A 22,696-nucleotide genomic window follows, 5' to 3' on the forward strand; every position below is an offset into this window, starting at 1 on the left:
CTTTACACGAAGGGAAAAAACAGACCAACCTATCAAAAATAGTGTCATAAAAAACAGAATAGAAACACAAGATAGGCAAGAAAATGGTAAGTGAGCACCTGTCCAGCCTAGACGAGTTCAAATCACCAGGACCAGATGGATTACACCCCAAGGTTCTCAAGGAACTGGCAGACGTGATCTCAGAACCACTGAAGTATATTTTTCAAAGATCCTGGAGCACTGGGGAACTACCAGAGGACTGGAACAGAGCTGATGTAGTTCCCATCTTCAAAAAAGGGAAAAAAATAGATCCAGGAAACTACAGACCTATCAGCCTGACCTCAGTACCTGGGAAGATTCTGGAAAAGATAATCAAGCAACAAATCAACGAACACCTACAGGCAAACAAATTCATTACTAAAAGCCAACATGGGTTTGTCAAAAACAGATCATGCCAGACAAATCTTATTGCATTCTTTGACCAAGTGACAAAATTAGTGGACCAGAGGAATGCTGTAGATATAATTTACTTGGACTTCAGTAAGGCATTTGATAAAGTAGATCACAACCTACTACTTGATAAGATAGGAAAATGTGGGTTAGATAGCATCACCACCAGATGGATTCGCAGCTGGCTGAAAGGCCGTACTCAGCGTGTAGTCCTCAATGGAACTGCATCTACCTGGAGGGAAGTGTGTAGTGGGGTGCCCCAGTGCTCTGTTCTGGGCCCAGTGCTCTTCAACATCTTCAACAATGATTTGGATGAGGGGATAGATGGGGAACTCATCAAATTTGCAGACGACACCAAGCTGGCAGGAATAGCCAATACTACAGAAGATAGGCTTAAGATACAGGAGGATCTGGACAGACTCGAACACTGGGCGCTATCTACCAAAATGAAATTCAATGGTGAAAAAAGTAAGGTTCTACATTTAGGCAGGAAAAATCAAATGCACAGGTATAGTATAGGTGGTACCTTGCTCAATAGTAGTAACTGTGAGAAGGATCTCGGAGTCCTAGTAGACAATCACTTCAATATGAGCCAGCAGTGTGCTGCAGCTGCCAAAAAAGCCAACACAGTGCTAGGCTACATTAACAGAGGGATAGAATCAAGATCACGTGAAGTACTAATACCACTTTACAATGCCTTGGTAAGGCCACACCTGGAATACTGCATCCAGTTTTGGTCACCACGATATAAAAAAGATGTTGAGACTCTAGAAAGGGTACAGAGAAGAGCAACAAAGTTGATTGGGGGACTGGAGGCTAAAACATATAGGGAATGGTTGCTGGAATTGCGTATGTGTAGTTTAACGAAGAGAAGGGTGAGGGGTGACATGATAGCAGTGTTCCAATATCTCAGGGGTTGCCACAAAGAAGAGGGAGTCAAGCTATTCTCCAAAGCACCTGAAAGCAGGACAAGAAGTAACGGATGGAAACTAGTCAAGGAGAGAAGCAACCTAGAACTAAGGAGAAACTTCCTGACAGCTAGAACAATTATCCAGTGGAACAACCTGCCTCCAGAAGTGGTGAATGCTCCAACACTGGAAGTTTTTAAGAAGAGACTGGAGAGCCATTTGTCTGAAATGGTATAGGTTTTCCTGCCTGAGCAGGGGGTTGGACTAGATGACCTCCAAGGTCCCTTCCAACTACTACTACTACTACTACTACTACTACTACTACTTATTATTATTATTATTATTATTATTATTATTATTATTATTATTGTTGTTGTTGTTGTTGTTGTTGTTGTTGTTGTTGTTATTATAGAAACAATGATAATTTGGGCTAAAAATGTTGGTCACACTATAGAACTTGAAGAATGGGAAAAGTTATGGGATAGAAATATTAGATTAACTAAAGCTGTATCATACAAAGAAAATTTGTATAAAATATTTTATAGATGGCACATGACACCAGTGAGACTAGCGAAAATGTTTAAAAATACTCCAAATGTTTGTTGGAAATTCAGCCAAAGACCTGGTACCTATTATCATCTCTGGTGGACATGTTCTAAAGCTAAAAGGTTCTGGCTTAAGATACATTTATGGTTGGAGAAGATGGTTAAAAACAAATGGAATTTAAACCAGAATTGTTCTTGTTAGGAATGATAGATCCCAATTATGATAAAGAGACTGGGTATTTAATATTACATGTATTAACAGCAGCGAGAATTATGTATGCCCAATATTTGAAAAATGAGAGTTTACCAACTGAAGAAATGCTAATCAAGAAAATATTAGACTGTGCAGAAATGGATAGATTAACTTTAGAGATTAAAGAAAAAGAGCACTCTACTATAGAACCTGGAATAAATTTTATCAATGGCTAGACAAACGAATTAGAGAGAAAGGAATGTGATAACTTATTTTTGACCTTATTCTACTATGAAAAATATTATAGATTGAAAATTTAACAGTTTACTATAATTTGCTATATCTATTATTGATATCAATCATTATTACTACTTCTATTGATATATATCAACCCAGACAATATGCTACTTGCTAAATATTGAATGTAATTGGGGGGAACTCCAACCCCTCCCTCAACTTTCCCGCTATCCCAACCCCAAACCCTATCCCTTCATTTTCCTCCCCAACCTTATAAAAACCAATAAAATTTACATTAAAAAAAAGAAATATAATGGGGCTAGTTCTTCCAAAAAATTGTAATTAAATGGGTTTTTTTAACTCAAATAACACACACAATAATAGAGGGAGAACTGTTGGATGAATTAAAAGTACTGACATGGATGGTTAGTTGGCAAAGGAAAAAAGCCAGAGTAAGGTTGAAAGAAACTAGCGTTTTGATTTATTAGGGGGGATTTTATACTATTGATTAGAAGGTTGAAGATGGTCAAATATTTTTTTTTAGAAATTAAAGTAATATTACAACTGAATAGGTAAGATGTGTAATAAGATTAATAGATTTTTGGTTTAATATGGTGGGGGGAAGAGAATTTTTAAAATAGAATAAGATTATATGAAAATAGATGATATGTATATTTAGAATATTAGATTTTGTCATAAAAAGGGGGAAATGTAGAAGTTGAGATAAGGGAAACTCTAGTTACCTAAAGCTTAGAAACTATAACATACCAAATGTTAAGTTGAATATTGAGGGGAAATTAAAGCCTGGGGGAAAAGCTACAACAGGACAGTGATGTATATAATATTGAATGTTAAACACAATTAAGATACAGGTGAAACTCGAAAAATTAGAATATCGTGCAAAAGTTCATTTATTTCAGTAACGCAACTTAAAAGGGGAAACTAATATATGAGATAGACTCATTACATGCAAAGCAAGATAGTTCAAGCCCTGATTTGTCATAATTGTGATGATTATGGCGTACAGCTCATGAAAACCCCAAATCCACAATCTCAGAAAATTAGAATATTTTGAAAAGGTGCAATATTCTAGGCTCAAAGTGTCCCACCCTAATCAGCTAATTAAGCCATAACACCTGCAAAGGGTTCCTGAGCCTTTAAATGGTCTCTCAGTCTGGTTCACTAGGAATCACAATCATGGGGAAGACTGCTGACCTGACAGTTGTGCAGAAAACCCTCATTGACACCCTCCATAAGGAGGGAAAGCCTCAAAAGGTAATTGCAAAAGACGTTGGATGTTCCCAAAGTGCTGCATCAAAGCACATTAATAGAAAGTTATGTGGAAGGGAAAAGTGTGGAAGAAAAAGGTGCAAAAGCAGCAGGGATGACCGCAGCCTGGAGAGGATTGTCAGGAAAAGGCCATTCAAAAGTGTTGGGGACTTTCACAAGGAGAGGACTGAGGCTGGAGTCAGTGCATCAAGAGCCACCACACACAGATGGATCCTGGACATGGGCTTCAAATGTCGTATTCCTCTTGTCAAGCCGCTCCTGAACAACAAACAACGTCAGAATCATCTTACCTGGGCTAAAGAAAAACAGACCTGGTCTGTTGCTCAGTGGTCCAAAGTCCTCTTTTCTAATGAGAGCAACTTTTGCATCTCTTTTGGAAACCAAGGACCCAGAGTCTGGAGGAAGAATGGAGAGGCACACACTGCAAGATGCTTGAAGTCCAGTGTGAAGTTTCCACAGTCTGTGTTGATTTGGGGAGCCATGTCATCTGCTGGTGTTGGTCCACTGTGCTTCATTAAGTCCAGGGTCAACGCAGCCATCTACCAGGAGATTTTGGAGCACTTCATGCTTCCTTCTGCAGACGAGCTTTATGGGGATGCTGACTTCATTTTCCAGCAGGACTTGGCCCCTGCCCACACTGCCAAAAGCACCAAAACCTGGTTCAATGATCGTGGGATTACTGTGCTTGATTGGCCAGCAAACCCGCCTGACCTGAACCCCATAGAGAATCTATGGGGCATTGCCAAGAGAAAGATGAGAGACATGAGACCGAACAATGCAGAAAAGCTGAAGGTCGCTGTTGAAGCATCCTGGTCTTCCATAACACCTCAGCAGTGCCACAGGCTGATAGCTTCCATGCCACGCCGCATTGAGGCAGTAATTGCTGCAAAAGGGGCCCAAACCAAGTACTGAGTACATATGCATGCTTATACTTTTCAGAGGTCCAATATTGTTCTATGTACACTCCTTGTTTTATTAATTGCATGTAATAATCTAATTTTCTGAGATTGTGGATTTGGGGTTTTCATGAGCTGTACGCCATAATCATCACAATTATGACAAATCACGGCTTGAATTATCTTGCTTTGCATGTAATGAGTCTATTTCATATATTAGTTTCCCCTTTTAATTTGCATTACTGAAATAAATGAACTTTTGCACGATATTCTAATTTTTCGAGTTTCACCTGTATGTATAAGTTCAAAATTACTGATAAATGTAACAAAGATGGTTTTACTTAGTTGATAACAATAAGAATTATATTAATTCAATATGAGATAGTAGATATTAAGGGATAAAGAGAGAAAATATCTGATGTCGTAACTTGAGATTTTTGCTAAAGATTTATGTGTGTTATGGAATCATTGATTACCCAGCCACCACGTCGCTTTTTAAATGTTTAATTGTAAAATTAGAAAATCAATAAAATGTTATCATTGGCTGGCCCTCTGCCAGTGGTTTTCCCCCACCACTGGTCACCCGCCACTAGTCCCCTGCCCTCTCGTCCCGGGCAATTGGCAGAGGAACATCTCAACAAAACAATAGTTATAGTTAGTAGTATACATTTGGATTCATTCATATTTGGATACTAATTTATATTGGGAGACTGCAGCAATAAGAGTGTCTAGGGAAATACCCTCCACACAAGCTTGGAAGTATGACTGTTCATTATACAACATAAATGATGGGTTAGAATAAAAGTTGTGTTTTTATTCCACCAGAAATAAAGGAGATTTATGTGAGAGCTTTCCTAAACTACATGGAGAAATGGAGCTTTATCCAAACTATGGTTCAGTATATGAAATGATCAAACAGAACAGTACTTTTCATTCAAAGAAGGAAAACAATTAGTTAAAAGCATACCATGGAGAATTCAACTTTCCTAATTCATTTCGATATAGTGGAAGCCATTTCTTGTGGCATGGAGAAGATACAGGAAGACTGTCAAGGTTTTGAAAGTGATTTCAATGTGGATAAACTTTCCCATTGATGGGAAGGGGGAATAAACTTGGTTTCGCTGCTGGCTGGGGAATGTTTTCTCTCGCTACTGTGTTCCTCGCTTGTGTGAGAAGTCACTCCAGTTTTCTCCCCTCCCTCCAAAGATTTGATTCTGGTCCTTGCCGGGGCGGGTAGTTAAAAGAAAGTGCATGCATGATTACTATCCCTCCTGCCACTCCTTTCCCTCCAGCCAGTGCTCATTGCATCCTGCCTGGCCCTGCTCAGTAAATCACAGGGATGACTAGTGAAAATGAAAGGTACAGGTGGTAAATTTTAATTCCAAGTCAAGGGCTTCTGCTTTCTTTAGATACGCTATGCAGTTTACCATAAAAATGACAATGTTAATCAAATATCCCAGAACCTGTTCTTATTGGCGGGATCTAACATTGATGGGAAGGGAGGAATAAAACTTGGTTTAGTTTAGATCAAGCCAATAAGAGCACATCAGTCCCTACTCCCGCCTTTTATGTGCTGGGCAGGTGTCCAACCTTGGCGGGCCCTTTAAGAGATCATAACCGCTTGTTTCTTTTGCACTGGAAGAAAAGTGCAGGAGAACCAGCCAATTAGTGTGTGCACAAGGTGGAGGGAAAGGAGGGGCAGGAGGGGTGGTAATCACACATACGTTTCCCTTTATCTATCCGCCTGTTGTGACTCAGGGCCAGCCTGTGGGTCCGACAGCCGGCTCCGATGTATCGGAGGACTCAGATGTGGGGGAGGAGGGAAACGAACCGGCTGATGATGATTTGGAGGCTTTGCAGAGTCCTCAGCCGGGGACCTCTTCTCAGCTGTGTGAGCCCGAGAGTGCGGAGGATGATGACCCACAGCTGGCCCTGTTCAAGGACGCCCGACGCAGGAGGCAGACGAGCAGGGACAAACAAAGAAAGACTATGGGACTCCTCGGGAGGAGGCACAGGGAGACCACGCCCTGAGCTCTCTATAAAAGAAGTGTTTGGGGAGGGGCTGGTTGCTGAAAGCAACTTTTCCGCTTGAGAAGACAAGCTCTTGTGTTTTTGTTAACTGCGTAATTAAATCTTGGCAGAAGCCTTTTAGCCTTGGACGCTTTCCAGACTCTTCTTTTAATTAGGGGTTGCGAGAAGAGGGCTGGTTCAGAACACCGCCCAGGCAAGCATCAGTGTCAAAATTTGGTGGGAAGAAAACTGGGGCATCTTCTCTCGCGAGCGAAGAACAGTGCAACAGTGAGAGAAAACATTCCCCAACCAGCAGCAATATCCTCCATTGGCTTTCCCAACAAGCCAGCCACATTCTGCATGTGTCAGAATCCATTTATATCACATTCATAAATGTGTTTTTAAAACATTATTCCCCCCCCCCCCCGGATTCTGCCATCTCCCGAGGAAGGAGGAGCGGATGTGGATTCAGCCTGCCTTAGGTTATTTCAAAGACCAAGGGAAATCTTTTGAACTGGGGGAACAAAGGGGAGGGTTAGGGAAGAAGGCATCTGGCCTGTGTCTCCATTTGAATCTGTAAAGGAAGAAGGCAATAACCGTAAAGATCCGAAGTTCCCTTTTTCCAATGAAAGGGATGACACGAAGTAAATGAGGGGCGGCTGACCAAATGGGGTTGAGGGAAGGGGGGTTGAACCAGGAACTCTTTATAAAGTTTCAATCTGTAAAACAATACCAGGTCCTGTCTTGTATTTCCACAACCAAACATGTCCTAGTAAAAATTCCTTTTGGACTAGAACTGACTCCAAGAGTTTTTGTTTTCCTAAGACGTGGATTGGGGTGGGTCCTGACAGCATGGGTGCTAGCTGGCCAGGGGGAAATTCATCTGGTAAGCCATTCCCTCTACACACTTTCAGCTTCTCCTGGTAGCTGATTGCCTGCCTGGATAGGCAGCTATTGGTCCCGCATAGCCAATTGTCTGGGGAGAAATTGTCCCCCTGCAAATTGCCTGGGAGAGGGGGCGGGGGACTAGTGGCGGGCGACCAGTGCCAGGGGAAAAAGCCAGCAGAGTTCCAGCCAATGATAAACGCCCGCAATTGGTTGGCTACAGTGGTGGGCTTGCAGTAAAGTGGGTGTGGCCAGGCAGCCATGTTCAATTGTCCTAGACCCCCTGTTGTAGGTATTCGCCATCCTACAACAATATAAAAGTGAAAGAGAACTGTCGTCCTTTTGGAACTACAGACCAAATCTCCCATTCCATGAGAAAGATGGAAAGGGGAACAATTTTTGGAAAGTGAAAATGGGCTCAAATAAATTCCTAGTGCTCCTCGACTTCTCTAAGTTGCACTGCAGTAAGGATAAGTATTTCCTCCCCCTTAATGAATTAAAGAAGTATCTCAGTGCCAGCAGGCTGTGTATGTGTGAAAATCTGCAAAATGGTTGGCACAATATTGTGATGCAAGCCCCACCTCTTGTGTAAAGGAAAGGGCTTGAATTGCAACACAGTACCCACCAACCTGTACATTTTTACTTCCTTGCAGAAGACACTAACTGCAACATTAGACCACTGTTGGCAACTGGAGGAGAAATGAAGTGTCACATTCTGCCCATGAAGATAACTGACATGCAGTCCCTGCACCAGATTCTACAGGCAGAGGTCAGGCTTTGAAATATTCTCCCAATGCCCTCTTTAATGCATTTTCATTGCCAGTTGAAACACTCATCTTTTTCAAACTTTTAAAATAATCTTTACTAATTATGCCTTGTGCCAAATATTATCTTATTTTTCTTAATTGTGGTTCTGTGGTGTGGTTTTAAACATTCAAATTTGATTGTAAGCCTATTACTTTTTAAATTGAAGGTCCAGTGGAAGTTCAAATTAAAATGAGTGATAATTGGTGAGATGAGTGGCTACTCTACCCCATCCCATGTACAAAAGAAAATTAACTGCTTGGGGTCATCTGGGTAATATTCTGAGGCACAGGGGTTGTTCTAAACATGGCTTTGATCATTAGAACTGAGTTTAATGTTCTAGCTAGCATACAGCATTCTACTGGTTTTCCCAAGCCATTTGCTTTTTATTTCAGCAACCTCATTTAGGCACAATATATTAAACCACAAATACCTAATCAACATTATCATTAAACAAGGATGGCAGCTATGAAGTCTTTAGTGACCTAGTTAAAAGTGTTGAATAAACAGAGCCAGTATGTGATGTGCTGGGACAGGGATTTAAACCTGGATCTGTTTTTTACTAAGTTCAACTGCATGATCATTTTGCCACACCAAATGGATGTAAAGTGGATCTGCATATTTCACCTGTTTTAAGAAAGGGGAGAAGCCCTCCCTAATATTACCACCCCAACTTACGGAGGGGGCTTGGTGGGTCGTCCATCAAACTTGTCCTTCAACTGCCTCTCTGCTTTTGTTAGGGTGGACCGTGGTGGTGTCCCTTCCTCAATGTTCATCTCTGGATGCTTCTCTATGTAATCCCGCATCATTTCCTGGAAACAACAGAGGGTGGATAACACAGCACTGAAACTTTGGGGAGAAGCCCTTCCTAGGCTCTAGGGTGATGGGGTAGGCAGAAGAAAACCCACTACTTGACCTTGACCAATTTCAACTCTTAATGGATGAAGCAGGTGTTCCAAAGGTGCCTTTTCCAAAAGGCAACTGGACTTTCTTGTTTTTTTCTTTGAAAACATTTTGCTTTTTATCCAAGAAACTTCTTCAGTTCTGAGTTCTCTAAGTTAGAGAACTCGGTTAGAATGGAAGAAGCTTCTTGGATGAGAAGTGAAATGTTTTCAAAAAAAAAAACCAAGAAAGTCCAGTTGCCTTTTGGAAAAAGCACCTTTGGGACAACCATGACCTTGATGATTGAGAATCTCCATAGTCATCACAGAAGATGTTGCTTTGCAACTACCTTCCAGCTTAGTAAAAGAGAGTGGCACCCACAAATCGGCTCTTGGAGTGTGGTTGGGTTTGGACAGCTATGAAAAGGCCGGGCTGAGCATATGGGGGAGAAGATGGAGGGGAACGGTTGACTGTTCCCTACCTCATACTCCTTCCGCTGCTCCAGAGCCTTATGAATCCATTTCAGCCTTTTTTTGTCTGAGAGCTGAGACCATTGCTTGCTCAATGCTTCTTTCACCTCCTTCGTGGTGGCCTGAAAAACCCAGGTGGGAGGGGGAAATAAAAAAGGTAGGTTCAAAGGAAAAAAAATGGGGGAAGGGGAGGGAGCACTGCTCATCCTAGTGGTACAGCAGTGAATTAAACTAAACTTTGGGAAAGATGAATTCACTTTATGATTTTTTTAAAACAGCTTTTTCTTGATCCTGCAGGGAAGTAAAATATAATTTGCTGCATATGCAGAGAATCCATTATGAGAATTCTGAAGAATTCTTGGCTTTAAATACATATTAAAAAACGGTTCCAAGCACATGTAGGCCATTTGTAATGGTTTTATGACTTTGCTCTCTTTCCATCCTTCTCTTTCTCACCAAAAGGAGCACTGTCTGGATAATGTTAATTATGGAAACTAATATAAACTGCAAGCAAATACTACAAACAAACACTAAGAGCAGCATATCACACTCAACATTTATGAAGTCTCTGCACACCTCCAAGAGTTCCCTTCCATGCCTCCAACAAAGATGGGAGTTAGTGACCCACGGGGCTTTTTGTGGTGATCTCTCTCGGGTCTCATTCTATTTATAATTCTATACAAATCTAACATTTTAGAAACCATTTGTAAGTGTGACCTTCATCATCTTGTGGTCATGGGTTCCATGAATGAACTCTTGATAGCACAAAAATGACTCTGTCTATCCTGTATATTTTGCTCATTTGTACTACATGACCTTCAACCCTTTTCTTTCAGAAGAAAAAGTAAATCAGAGGCTGACTACACTCTAAAAGGGCACTTGGGACTACTTAAATGAATTGCAATTTAAAAAATCCCCCCTGGATTGGGCTATTTGAGGAGGAGGTATCTGAACATGCAATGGCAGTTGGAGCTGAAAACATTGCCAAACCCTAGAGTAAACCATCTGTATTCACTACCCCTGTGTGGCCCCCACACCACCTTCATCTCAGACTTATAAAGGTAGAGCTACTTACATCGGGTCGGACTTTCAGGTAGATCTTCTTTTCATGAGTATACCAGAGCTGTTGGGGGGTCTTGGGTTTTTCTGGAATATCAGATTTCTTGGCATTCTGAATGAGGTCAGGGTGGTCTTCCCTTCACAGAACAAGGATGGTAACAGAGGATGGAAAATGTAAGGTATCACCATACTGGAATTAACAAAACACACTTTCATATAAACCTAAGGCCCTATGTACCAGTCCCCACTCTGCATAAAAAATGATCCCTCACAATCCTCCAAACATGGACAAAGAGGGTTGTGGGTCTCCCTTCCAATAGTCAACTTCAAGCCTGACCTTCTTCATTACCTCCTCCCTCTCTCATGTTAAAGAGTTGTTAATCGTTTGACAAAATGCCAACATCCGTGGTTGCCACAATTACATGGAGCCCCCTCGCTTGCTCTAAAAACTTCTAGCAACAAAGAGTAAGACAGGGACATGGCAAAAAGAAAAGTGTAAGGGCAAAGGCCCTATCCAGACATTCTTGGAGAGTCAACTGACATGGGTCTCTGGGTTGAATACAATAGTTCACTAAAAAAAAAGTCTAATGGCTGGCAATGAAGGCCAGCAAGAAAGAAAGAAAGAAAGAAAGGAGGAAGCTAAACAACTGGATAGGCCAGTTTAGTTTGTTGTTGTTCAGTCGCTAAGTTGTGTCTGACAATTCATGACCCCATGGACCATAGCAAGCCAGTCCCTCCTGTGCTCCACTGTCTCCCTGAGTCTGCTCAAACTCATGCCTACTGTGTCAATGACACTAACCCAGACATGTCAAACTCGTGACGTCACGTGACATCACACGACATATCGGAGCTTTTTCCCCATTGCCGGCAATGTGATAGGCGCGGTTTCTTCATGACTCATCCGGCCCACAGGCCAGCAGTTTGACACGCCTATCTAACCAGTTCAATAAGCCAGTTCAATAGCAATCACCCAACAGCAATGACCAATAGAAATAATCCAAGCAGCTGTTGTGCTAGATAATGGGACAAATTTCCTACATGATTCAGATATTTCCCTTATCAAGAAACATTCTGTAAATACAAATGCTCAGTACATCCACTAGTGTTAAGAAATTTGTTGTGCAGAGGTCTCCTTGTGCTACCAAAGAGTTGCACAGACAAGGAAGGGTACTGAGAGCAGCAAGAGTCACACAAGAGTATACTGAGTTGTAAAAGCAAAAAGTATTTTACTTTTGAGGTGGTGTAAAAACAAAAATGCACAGTCAAAAATAAACAGTCCAGGTCAGACATGTCAAACACAAGGCCCGGGGGCCAGATCTGGCCCGCGAAGTGGTTTCATGCGGCCCACGAAGCCATCTTGGAAACAGTGAGGGAACGGGCCCCACTGCCTTGGCCCTGGCCTAGAGACCTCCTTCTGCCAGAGACCCTCAGATCTGTCCCATTCCTGCCCAGGCCCCTATAGGCACCCTTGATGCGAACGATGTAGAGCTGGCCATGCCCACCCAGTAGGCCATACGCACTTTAGCCACGCCCACCCAGTAGGCCACGCCCACCCAGGCCATACCCACCCAGCCCCCTGAGGGCAACCGCAATGCTGATGCGGCCCTCAATGAAATTGAGTTTGACACCCCTGGTCCAGGTCATAAACAATAGCAACAGTCCAAGGAGTAATCCAAACTACAAAGTCTTCTTACCGGTCCAGAGGTCAATACACAGTTCAGGTTTACAACAGTAGTAAACCAACAGCAGAGCAAAAACAGTAATAGTAGAGATCAGTGAATTCAGAGAGAGAGAGAAAAGCTACGTTCCTAGCTCCCTCTTATGGCCATGAGAACACTTACACACCCATTGGCCAATTAACTTCTTAAAGACATAGCATTATGGTTAATATATTTTCAACCCAACATTGTAGGCTAACACCATATGCCTAACATTATCCCTTATGGGTAGAATAATATATAACTCTTACAATCTTATGCACATTCTTTCACAATTAGCATTGTGTTTCACAGCTCTTTGTACCTTCGTAAAATGGTCTGCAATATTTACATCAGATGAACAATACTCTAGCTGTATTAATTTATCTTTGACACATTGTCTGACATTCAAATAACGAAGATCAGTATGTTTGGATCTTGTTCTTACTGCAGCATTGTTAGCCATCTTTATCGCAGCTTGATTGTCCTCATATACAATGAATGGATCATTTACATTTAAACCCATATCTAACAATAATTGTTTGTACACTAGCAGTTCTGTACATAACACTGATAGACATGAAAATTCAGCCTCCATTGTAGATAAGCTTATGTGTTTTTGTCTGATGGACTTCCATCCAATCAAAGAATCACCCAACATTACAGCCAACCCTGAGGTAGATTCACGAGTGCTTGTATCAGAGGCAAAACTCGCATCTGCATATGCAGTAAGGATTAGCTCACGATTTGGCTCTAGATATAACGAGTAGTGAATAGTCTGCTTCAAATACCTTAATACTTGTTTAGCTGATTGCCAGTGTCTAACAGTTGGATTATTGTTGTACCAAGCTAATTGGTTTACACAGTAAGAAATATCAGGTCTAGTCCAATTACTAAGATACATAAGGCTTCCTATCAAAGATTGGTACATAGTCTTATCAAATACAGGACTCTCAACATTAGTGTCCTTACAATCCATAGCCATCGGAGTTTTTGCTGGTTTACACATTTCCATATTGTATCTCTTTAATAACTGAGATATTTTACTGGCTTGTGACACCTTAAAACCTCTATTCGTTTTCACAATATTTAACCCCAAATAGTGGCTTATTTCCCCAAGATTTCTAATTGTGAATTTAGTTTGCAATCTTGAAATGATGGTTTGTGCTTCTAACTCAGTTTTTGTTATTGTTGCAATATCATCTGTGAATAATAAAAGAAAAGATAATGCTCCGTTGTGATCTCTTCTAAACAAACAAGGATCAGCATTACTGGCTACAAAACCTAATGCACTTAACTCATTAACTATACATGTATTCCACTCATAGCCTGATTGTTTCAATCCATAGAGGCTTTTCTTTAATTCCCAACAATCATGGTTTCTATCATTGGTCAATCCTGGTGGTATTCTTAAATAAATAGTATGTTGCAATGGAGCATGTAAATATGCAGTTTCAACATCTACATGGGTAACCATATATTGGTTTTTAGCCGCCCATACTAAAGCTGCTCTTAAAGTAGTTGCCCTCAGACTGGGTGCAAACACCTCGTCATAATCCTCAGTAGTTTGGGCAAAACCTTGTGCAACCAAACATGCCTTATGGGTTAGGGTTCCATCTACTCCTTTCTTTATCTTATATATCCATTTACAACCTATAGCTTGCTCACCAGGTGGCAGTTTTGCTTTCTCATAGACCTTAAGATCCTGCAAAGACTTCAACTCCCTGTTCATTGCAGCTTTCCATGATGCCTGTTCCTTTTCAGGATACATCCTGATCTCATCATAGTTAGATGGCTCTACACTAACTTGACATATTACACTTGCTTCATAGCGATCAGGTGGATGTCTGATGCGCGTTGAACGCCAAGGAATTACAGGGCTTTGAATTTCTGACTCCTTTCCTTCCTCTGATTCATCTTTAATCTCCCCTATCTCCTCTTCATCTTTTATATTTACAGGAGATGTATTATCATTACTAGTTACGTTATCAGAGGAGTCCTCAAACACTAGAGGATCAGTATTAACAGTTCCTTGTTCTAGTCTATCCCAACCAACGTGCTCAAGGAATTTTGCACTTGCACTGTTATATACATTGGTTGTGCCTCGTTCCCAGAAACGATAGGATCTATGGTTAGCTTCGTAACCTACGAAATATAATTGCCTAGCCCTATGTTGGCCTTTACTCCTGAGTTGTGCAGGAATGTGGACCCAAGCTGGGGTGCCAAACGTGTGCAGGTAATCAAGGTTTGGTCTTCTACCATGCCATATAGTATATGGTATTTTACCAGTAGAAGTATTAACAACTATATTCAGAACATGGTTTGCACATTTTGCTGCCTCCCCCCACAGTCTATCTGTTAAGCCAGAATCTTTTAACATGGTTCTCATCATGGCTTGTAATGTTTGCCCATGTCTCTCAACAAATGCATTATGTTGAGGCCTATAAGGGGCTGAACGTTTATGCTCAATGCCAGCTGATTGTAGCATATCAACAAACCGCTTATTTGTAAATTCAGTACCATTATCAGTAATTATGCACTGAACCTTTCTCTTTGTTTTTCTCTCCACGAATTTCAGCCAGTTTGCAAATTGTTGGAAAGTGTCTGCCTTTGACTTAAGCAGATAACAAAATCCATAACGAGAGTAGTGGTCCAATATACTTAAAATATAACATGACCCTCCTAAACTTGGTTTCATGGGTCCAATTAAATCAGCAAACACAACTTCCAAAGGAACAGTTGTTTTGAAGCCGTTTAACCTGTTTGCAGGAGTTGCCTTACTCTTTTCCTGATTGCAGGCATTGCAATTCAAATACTTACTACATGGCTTCAGTTTAATTCCTTTTACTAACTCAACTGTTTTATGCAGTGAGTTAAAGTTTACATGGCCTAACCGCCTATGCAATAAATGTATACATTCATCATGTGGCTTCTTGTTCTCACATATTGAGTTAGCTTTAACTGTACTAACCTGGTTACTTGTGAGAACGAATAAACCATCTTTCAAATTAGCAGTTACACAGGTTCCATTCCTCTCAATAGTGCATTGCTCCCCTCTGTTACCACAAACCCAACTTTAACCAATTCCCTTACAGATAACAGGTTGAATCTTAGTTTAGGTATATATAACATAGGTAACTGTTTATCAATGCATGGACAATAGGAATTACCTTCACCAGAGGCCTTCATCCTCCAACCGTTGGCTAGTGAAACATATTGGTTGCTGTTTTTCATATTAATAAACCTCTTTTTCTCTTTAGTAATGCATTGTGAAGCCCCACTATCAACAACCCACAATTCATTATTTCTGGATGTTGGTTCACCAGAAACAGCCAAACCAATGCCCTTTTTAGCCTTCCCACTGCTATTCACATTCTGTTTTCTACCCTTTCTACAGAATTTGGCTATATGCCCTCTAGCCCCACAAGAATAACATTTCTTGACGTTGTAAGCAGTGGAGAATGGCTGCTCCTCTTGTGGCTGTGTCTCTCTCAGCTGGTCTCTGTCACGCCTTCTTCTGGACTCTTCCAGCAGTCTCCCAGTAATGTTAGTCAATGTCAGTTCCTCTCTGGTCAGGACTTCCAAAGAAGAAACATACCCATCATAACTCTCATCCAAAGATGACAGAATAATGTAGACCTGATGCAACTCTGAAAAAATCAGCTCCTTTTCATGAAGCTCTTGAAAAGTTGCCTTCATGTAGTTTAAATGGGTCAGCATATCTCCATCCTTCTGCAGACGAGCCCTAAACAGCTTACGTGTAAGGTGTATATGTGCACCCACACTGTCTCGAACATAAAGCCTTCGCAAAATGCAAAACACCTAGCAGCAGACTCCTCACCACGAATATGGACAAGCTGCTGGTCATTCAGTTAGTCCAATAATGCAGAGCTTTCTCATTGTTTCGTTTAAAGTCGTCTATCTTCTTTGCATCCTCTTCGTCATCTGGATCCCAAGCAGTAGTATCTGGTAGGTTATTTACAACAGTCCATAGTCCTTCCTTGCACAAAAGCAAGCAGCATTTCGTGGACCAGGAAACATAGTTTGTCCCATCCAACCGGGTTATCCAGGAGATGCCTGACAACAGTTCTTGTGCCATTTTACACCAAATAGCTAACACAAACTCAGCTAGGAATACTGTGTGAACTTACTCTCAGTACAGGCCTGGGCCCATAACCAGTGTTAAGGAATTTTGTTGTGCAGAGGTCTCCTTGTGCTACCAAAGAGTTGCACAGACAAGGAAGGGTACTGAGAGCAGCAAGAGTCACACAAGAGCATACTGAGTTGTAAAAGCAAAAAGTATTTTACTTTTGAGGTGGTGTAAAAACAAAAATGCACAGTCAAAAATAAACAGTCCAGGTCATAAACAATAGCAACAGTCCAAGGAGTAATCCAAACTACAAAGTCTTCTTACCGGTCCAGAGGTCAATACACAGTTCAGGTTTACAACAGTAGTAAACCAACAGCAGAGCAAAAACAGTAATAGTAGAGATCAGTGAATTCAGAGAGAGAGAGAAAAGCTACGTTCCTAGCTCCCTCTTATGGCCATGAGAACACTTACACACCCATTGGCCAATTAACTTCTTAAAGACATAGCATTATGGTTAATATATTTTCAACCCAACATTGTAGGCTAACACCATATGCCTAACACACTGTATTTGTCTGAGGTTTTTTTTTTCCAGAAACTGAAAGTTTAATTACATGCTATACAGCAGGAAAGGGAAGCTCCCTTCAAATCTGGGGAGGGTGCTGGCGGCTGTGCATTGTGGAAAATCTGGCTGGTCTACATTTATTTATTTATTTATTTATTTTTGGGACTTATATGCCGCCCTATCTCCCGAAGGACTCATGGCGGCTAACAATAAAAACAACAATACAAAAGTTTAAAAAAAAATAATAAACAGCCCCAAAATAAATTAACTAAACAATTAAAAATTAAAACATTTTAAAAACCCATCGTCAATCCAGGTCAGCCTGATGAAAAAGGAAAGTTTTGAGGTCGCGGCGAAAGGACCGGAGATCCGGGGCCATCCGGAGCTCAAGGGGGAGTTGGTTCCACAGGGCTGGCGCTCCCACAGAGAAGGCCCTCCCCCTGGGGGTCGCCAGCCGACATTGTCTAGCCGACGGCACCCTGAGGAGGCCCTCTCTGTGTGAGCGCACTGGGCGATGGGAAGTCGTTCCCGGCAGCAGACGGTCCTGCAAATATCCCGGGCCTAGGCCATGTAGGGCTTTAAAGGTAAGTACCAGCACCTTAAATCTCACCCGGAAGACAACCGGTAACCAATGCAGCTCACGCAGGAGGGGTGTAATATGGGAGTATCTGGATGCTCCCATCACAACCCGCGAGCCCGCATTCTGTACCAGCTGGAGCCTCCGGGTGGTCTTCAAGGTCACCGTCTGTGAACGGCCCGAGAGGTAGGAGGAGAACCACCGTAAAACGGTGCCTCCCACTCCCAACCCCTCAAGACGTCGCAGCAAGATACCATGGTCGATGGTATCAAAAGCCGCTGAGAGGTCTAAAAGGACCAGGACAGAGGAATAAACCCTGTCTCGGGCCCACCAGAGATCATCCACCAGCGCGACCAATGCCGTCTCTGTGCTGTACCCGGGCCTGAAACCCGATTGGTATGGATCCAGATACTCAGTTTCCTCCAGGACCAAAGGGAGCTGCTGTGCCACCACGCTCTCAGCAACCTTCGCAAGGAAGCGAAGGTTGGAGACAGGACGAAAGTTATTTAAAATAGCTGGATCCAAGGCAGGTTTCTTGAGGAGGGGCCTTACCACCTTACCACCTTTCAAGGCGGCAGGGAAGCACCCCTCACTCAAGGAAGCATTGATAACTGCCAGGAGCCAGCCTCGTGTAACCTCCCGAGCCGCATAAACCAGCCAGGAGGGACACGGGTCCAACAAACACGTGGCGGCACTTAATTTCCCCATGATCCTGTCCACTTCATCCGGAGTCACAGGATCAAACTCTTCCCAAATATTATCGGCCAAACCCATCGTTTCCCCTTCGTCAGATACTGCCCAGTCGGAGTCCAAGCCAGCCCGAATCTGAGCAATTTTATCCACCAGATACTCACTAAACTCCTTGGCCCGTCCCTGCAAGGGGTCCTCTCCCGTCCCCTGATTTAAAAGGGAACGGGTCACCCTAAACAGGGCGGCCGGGCGGTTATCTGTGGATGCAATGAGGGTGGCGAAGTGAGCACGCTTTGCCACCTCCATTGCCACAAGATAAGATCTAGAAAAGGATCTTAACTGTGTTCGGTCAGACTCGGACCGACTGGACCTCCTTCTCCGGCGCTTCATCTCCCGCAGGTCCGCGGAGAACCAAGGAGAGAGCCGGGATCTGCGCCGGGTCAGAGGCCGCAAAGGCACAACATGGTCGAGAGCCTCCGAAGCAGCCCGTTGCCAGGCGTCAACTAAGGTCTCGACCGGGCTGTGGGAAAGGGAGGAAGGAATCAGTCCAAGCACCGTCTGGAACCTATCTGGGTCCATCAGGCGCCTGGGGCGGAACCACCTGGTCGGTTCCGCCACCCAGCAGCGGGGAGTGGCATGACGGAGGTCTGTCCATGAAAGGGGTTGAGATGTTGGAGTAACCCCACCCAGACCATTAAGCCACTGCCCAGAGATAAAAATAAGGTCGGGCATGTTTCCCCCCTCGTGAGTCGGACCCTGAATAATCTGGGTCAGGTCCATGGCTATCATGGAAGCCATGAACTCTCGGGCCACCCCCGACGCACCACCCAGGGAAGGCAGGTTAAAATCTCCCAGAACCATAAGCCTGGGAAACTCAACCGCCAACCCCGAGAGAGCGTCGAGTAGCCCGGGCAGGGCCGTTGCCACCCAGCTGGGAGAAAGGTACGTAAGCAACAGACCCAACTGACCCCCAGGACCCCACCTCAGGAGAAGGGACTCACATCCGCCTATCTGAGGGGCAGTGGTCTCCCGCGGACAAAGGGCCTCCTTAATAACAACTGCCACCCCTCCGCCCCTACCCTGAGCCCGAGGCTGGTGAAGCACACGGAAGCCTGGTGGGCATAATTCAATCAAAGGGACCCCTCCCTCCAGGCCCAACCAGGTTTCAGTGATGCATGCCAGGTCTGCGTCTTCCTCCTTAATCAATTCCCGAATGAGGGGAGCTTTATTCACCAGAAGACCTGGCATTCAAATAAACCAGCCTGAGCTCAGGTACCTGTCCTCCCCCACCCCCGGAAAAGCAGGATGAAGCCAGAGGGTCGGAGCGTGCCACCACTCGGAGATAGCGGGGGCACGATCCCAAGTTTCGATATGGCCCTCTGTTCATCCGTCTGCCGCCATTCCCTTTCCTGCCGCCATTATCCTTTCCCAACTCCTCAGCTGTTGTGGTCTATAGTTTTCACAAGTGCAAATAATGTCTTTATTTGTCTGCAAATGATGCGAGTTATAGTATAACATCTTTGGACTCCACATACCTTAAGCTATGAACAGCTGTTTAGCTTCATCTTTGGTTTAGTTAAACTTTTGTTTAGAATTCAGGGGTGTCAAACTCACAATGTCACATGACGTATTGTTACTTTTTTGCCATTGCCGGCAATGGGGTGGGCACAGTTTTGCTATGATGCATCCAGCCCGTGGGCCGGCAGTTTGACACCCCTGGTTTAGATGAATACTTTAAAATATTCACATGGAAAATATTTACCTGCCTTACAAATACATACATTTATGGATTTTCTTATTCCATCACCTGTCTTTTAAAAATTGGGTTCCTATGCTATAGAACAGGGGTGTCAAACTGCTGGCCCATGGGCCGGATGTGTCATCGAGAAACCACACCCACCCCATTGCCGGCAATGACGAAAAAGCTCTGATACGTTGCGCGACATCACGTGACGTCGCGAGTTTGACATGTCTGCTATAGAACATACAATTTTTGAAGCCAAGGAACCTTCTAGCTACACGCCTTCTTTCCATTCTCTCCTCGGTCACCTCTGAACCAAAGCAGCTGTCACAGTGAAGTTCAAAAGAACTTCAGTAAATGTGTGCAACTGAAGTCTACAGCTGAGAAGCCTTAGAGTGCTAATGGATACAAGCAAGACATTGTTGCTTAAGGTCTCTTACCTAAATCTTGCCAGATTCCGCTCAAAGTCTTGTTTCTCTCGTTGGAAATCCTGAATATATTTCATCTAAAAAACAGAGAAAAGAGGAAAAATATTCCACAGCTGCTATTTATGTATGTGGTGTCTATATGAAGTTCTTGCACACAAGCCCTCTCAACAGGGATAGAGATTTCTTGACTCTTTATGCTGAATATCTAGTTCCCCTAATTCTATGTTCTGAAATCCCAGTTACATGGTCTGTGTGTGTACAAAATGCCTATCTTGTCTTCCACAGAGCCCTGTGACTGCTCCTTATCTGCAGGAATGGCATGAGAGGCTTAATTTCTTGGCATGCAGAGCTAAACTGTCCCAAGCAAGTGTACTTCCATTCTGCCCTGAAGGTCAACTGGATGGAGAAAGTGAACAGTCTACCACAAACATCCCCCCTATGCTATCATACTTTCTTTCTGGGTTCCAGACAGGACAAAGACCTTACGCTCTTCAATGTTGGGAAATTGGCAAAAAACCCAGCAACAGACAAGCTGGCAAATAGGAATCAACCATTTCCTGATTCTATCTAGGCAAGTCCCTTCAAAATACTAAGCAAGTTTACAGCTGTAGCATCTTGAGTTCATAGCTCAGAGCAAGAACTGTGTGAATTTTAAATGTTCCTCTACTCAGAAATCTTTCCTGCAGCCAGCAAGGCTTATACAGGTTAAGTTTGTGGCACATTTGTATATATCAGTTCTCTAGAATGTTATCTTACTTTCCATTTTGTTAAGCAGAAACTCAGATAAAGGAGGCTTATGTTCATAAAGGTAAGGTTGTTGTTGTTTTTTTAAAAAAGCAAATTAAATAAAGCCAACCTCTTATGAGGAACTCCCTACTGTTTTCAGCACTAACACTGAGCTGACTCCACTTGTATCTTTCACTGGTTTCTGCATTTCTTTTATGATCAGGAAAGAGCTCTGTGCTGTTACCATTTAAAATAGGGATGCAGAAATTATGGCCCTGGAGTTCCATGTAGCCTATTTTTAGTGGCCCCAGAAGTAATAGGGCCAAAAATATATTTTGAACTTTTGTTATTTAGAGTTTCTTTTTTGTATATGGGTAATCCTTGCCTCCCCTTCATGGATTACTGCCTTGTCGTGGCGAAGGGGCTTGCGTAATTCAATGAAGCTATGAGCTATGCCGTGCAGGGCCACCCAAGACGGACAGGTCATAGCTGAGAGTTCTGACAAAACGTGATCCACTGGAGAAGGAAATGGCAACCCACTCCAGTATCTTTGCCATGAAAACCCTATGGACAGTACCAAAAGGCAAAACGATATGACGCTGGAAGATGAGCCCCTCAGGTCGGAAGGCGTCCAATATGCTACTGGGGAAGAGCAGAGGGCTAGTACTAGTAGCGCCAGAAAGAATGAAGCGACTGGGCCAAAGCCGAAAGGACGCTCAGCTGTGGATATGTCTGGTGGTGAAAGGAAAGTCCGATGCTGTAAAGATTTTTTCTCCATAGGAACCTGGAATGTAAGATCCATGAATCAAGGAAAGCTGGACGTGGTCAAACAAGAGATGACAAGACTGAACATCGACATCTTAGGTATCAGCGAACTAAAATGGACAGGAATGGGTGAATTTAATTCAGATGACCATCAGGTATACTACTGCGGGCAAGAATCCCTCAGAAGAAATGGAGTAGCCTTCATAGTCAATAAAAGAGTAGGAAAATCAATACTGGGATACAATCCTCAAAATGACAGAATGATCTCAGTTCGAATCCAAGGCAAACCATTCAATATCACAGTAGTCCAAGTCTATGCCCCAACCACCAGTGCTGAAGAGGATGAAATTGACCGGTTCTATGAAGCCCTACAGCACCTTATAGAAGTAACACCAAAAAATGATGTCCTTATCATCATGGGGGATTGGAATGCTAAAGTAGGAAGCCAAAAGATAACTGGAATAACAGGCAAGTTTGGCCTTGGAGTACAAAATGAAGCAGGGCACAGGCTGATAGAATTTTGTCAAGAGAATACGATGGTCATAGCAAACACTCTTTTCCAACAACCCAAGAGACGGCTCTACACATGGACATCACCAGACGGTCAACACAGAAATCAGATTGACTATATGCTCTGCAGCCAAAGATGGAGAAGCTCTATACAGTCGGTAAAAACAAGACCAGGAGCTGACTGTGGCTCAGACCATGAGCTTCTCCTTGCAAAGTTTAGGCTTAAACTGAAGAAAGTAGGGAAAAGCACTAGGCCAGTCAGGTATGAATTAAATCATATCCCTGTTGAATATACAGTA

At 43.0% G+C, this 22,696-nt stretch overlaps 1 protein-coding gene across 1 annotated transcript in view; it reads right to left on the reverse strand.

The window, feature by feature from the left end:
• Nucleotides 1-22,696, reverse strand: part of LOC308676209 (nucleolar transcription factor 1-like) — a 243,248-nt gene that overhangs the window by 173,501 nt on the left and 47,051 nt on the right. The window contains exons 6-9 of the mRNA XM_081341986.1: nt 20,409-20,473; nt 10,625-10,745; nt 9,561-9,671; nt 8,876-9,009 (exon numbers count right to left, since the gene is read on the reverse strand). Of these exons, the coding sequence (XP_081198112.1) occupies nt 8,876-9,009; nt 9,561-9,671; nt 10,625-10,745; nt 20,409-20,473 (431 nt within the window). The remainder of the gene's footprint in view (nt 1-8,875; nt 9,010-9,560; nt 9,672-10,624; nt 10,746-20,408; nt 20,474-22,696) is intronic.

This window comes from Vipera berus, assembly GCF_964194415.1.
Source record: "Vipera berus genome assembly, chromosome: W".
NCBI lineage: Eukaryota > Metazoa > Chordata > Lepidosauria > Squamata > Viperidae > Vipera > Vipera berus.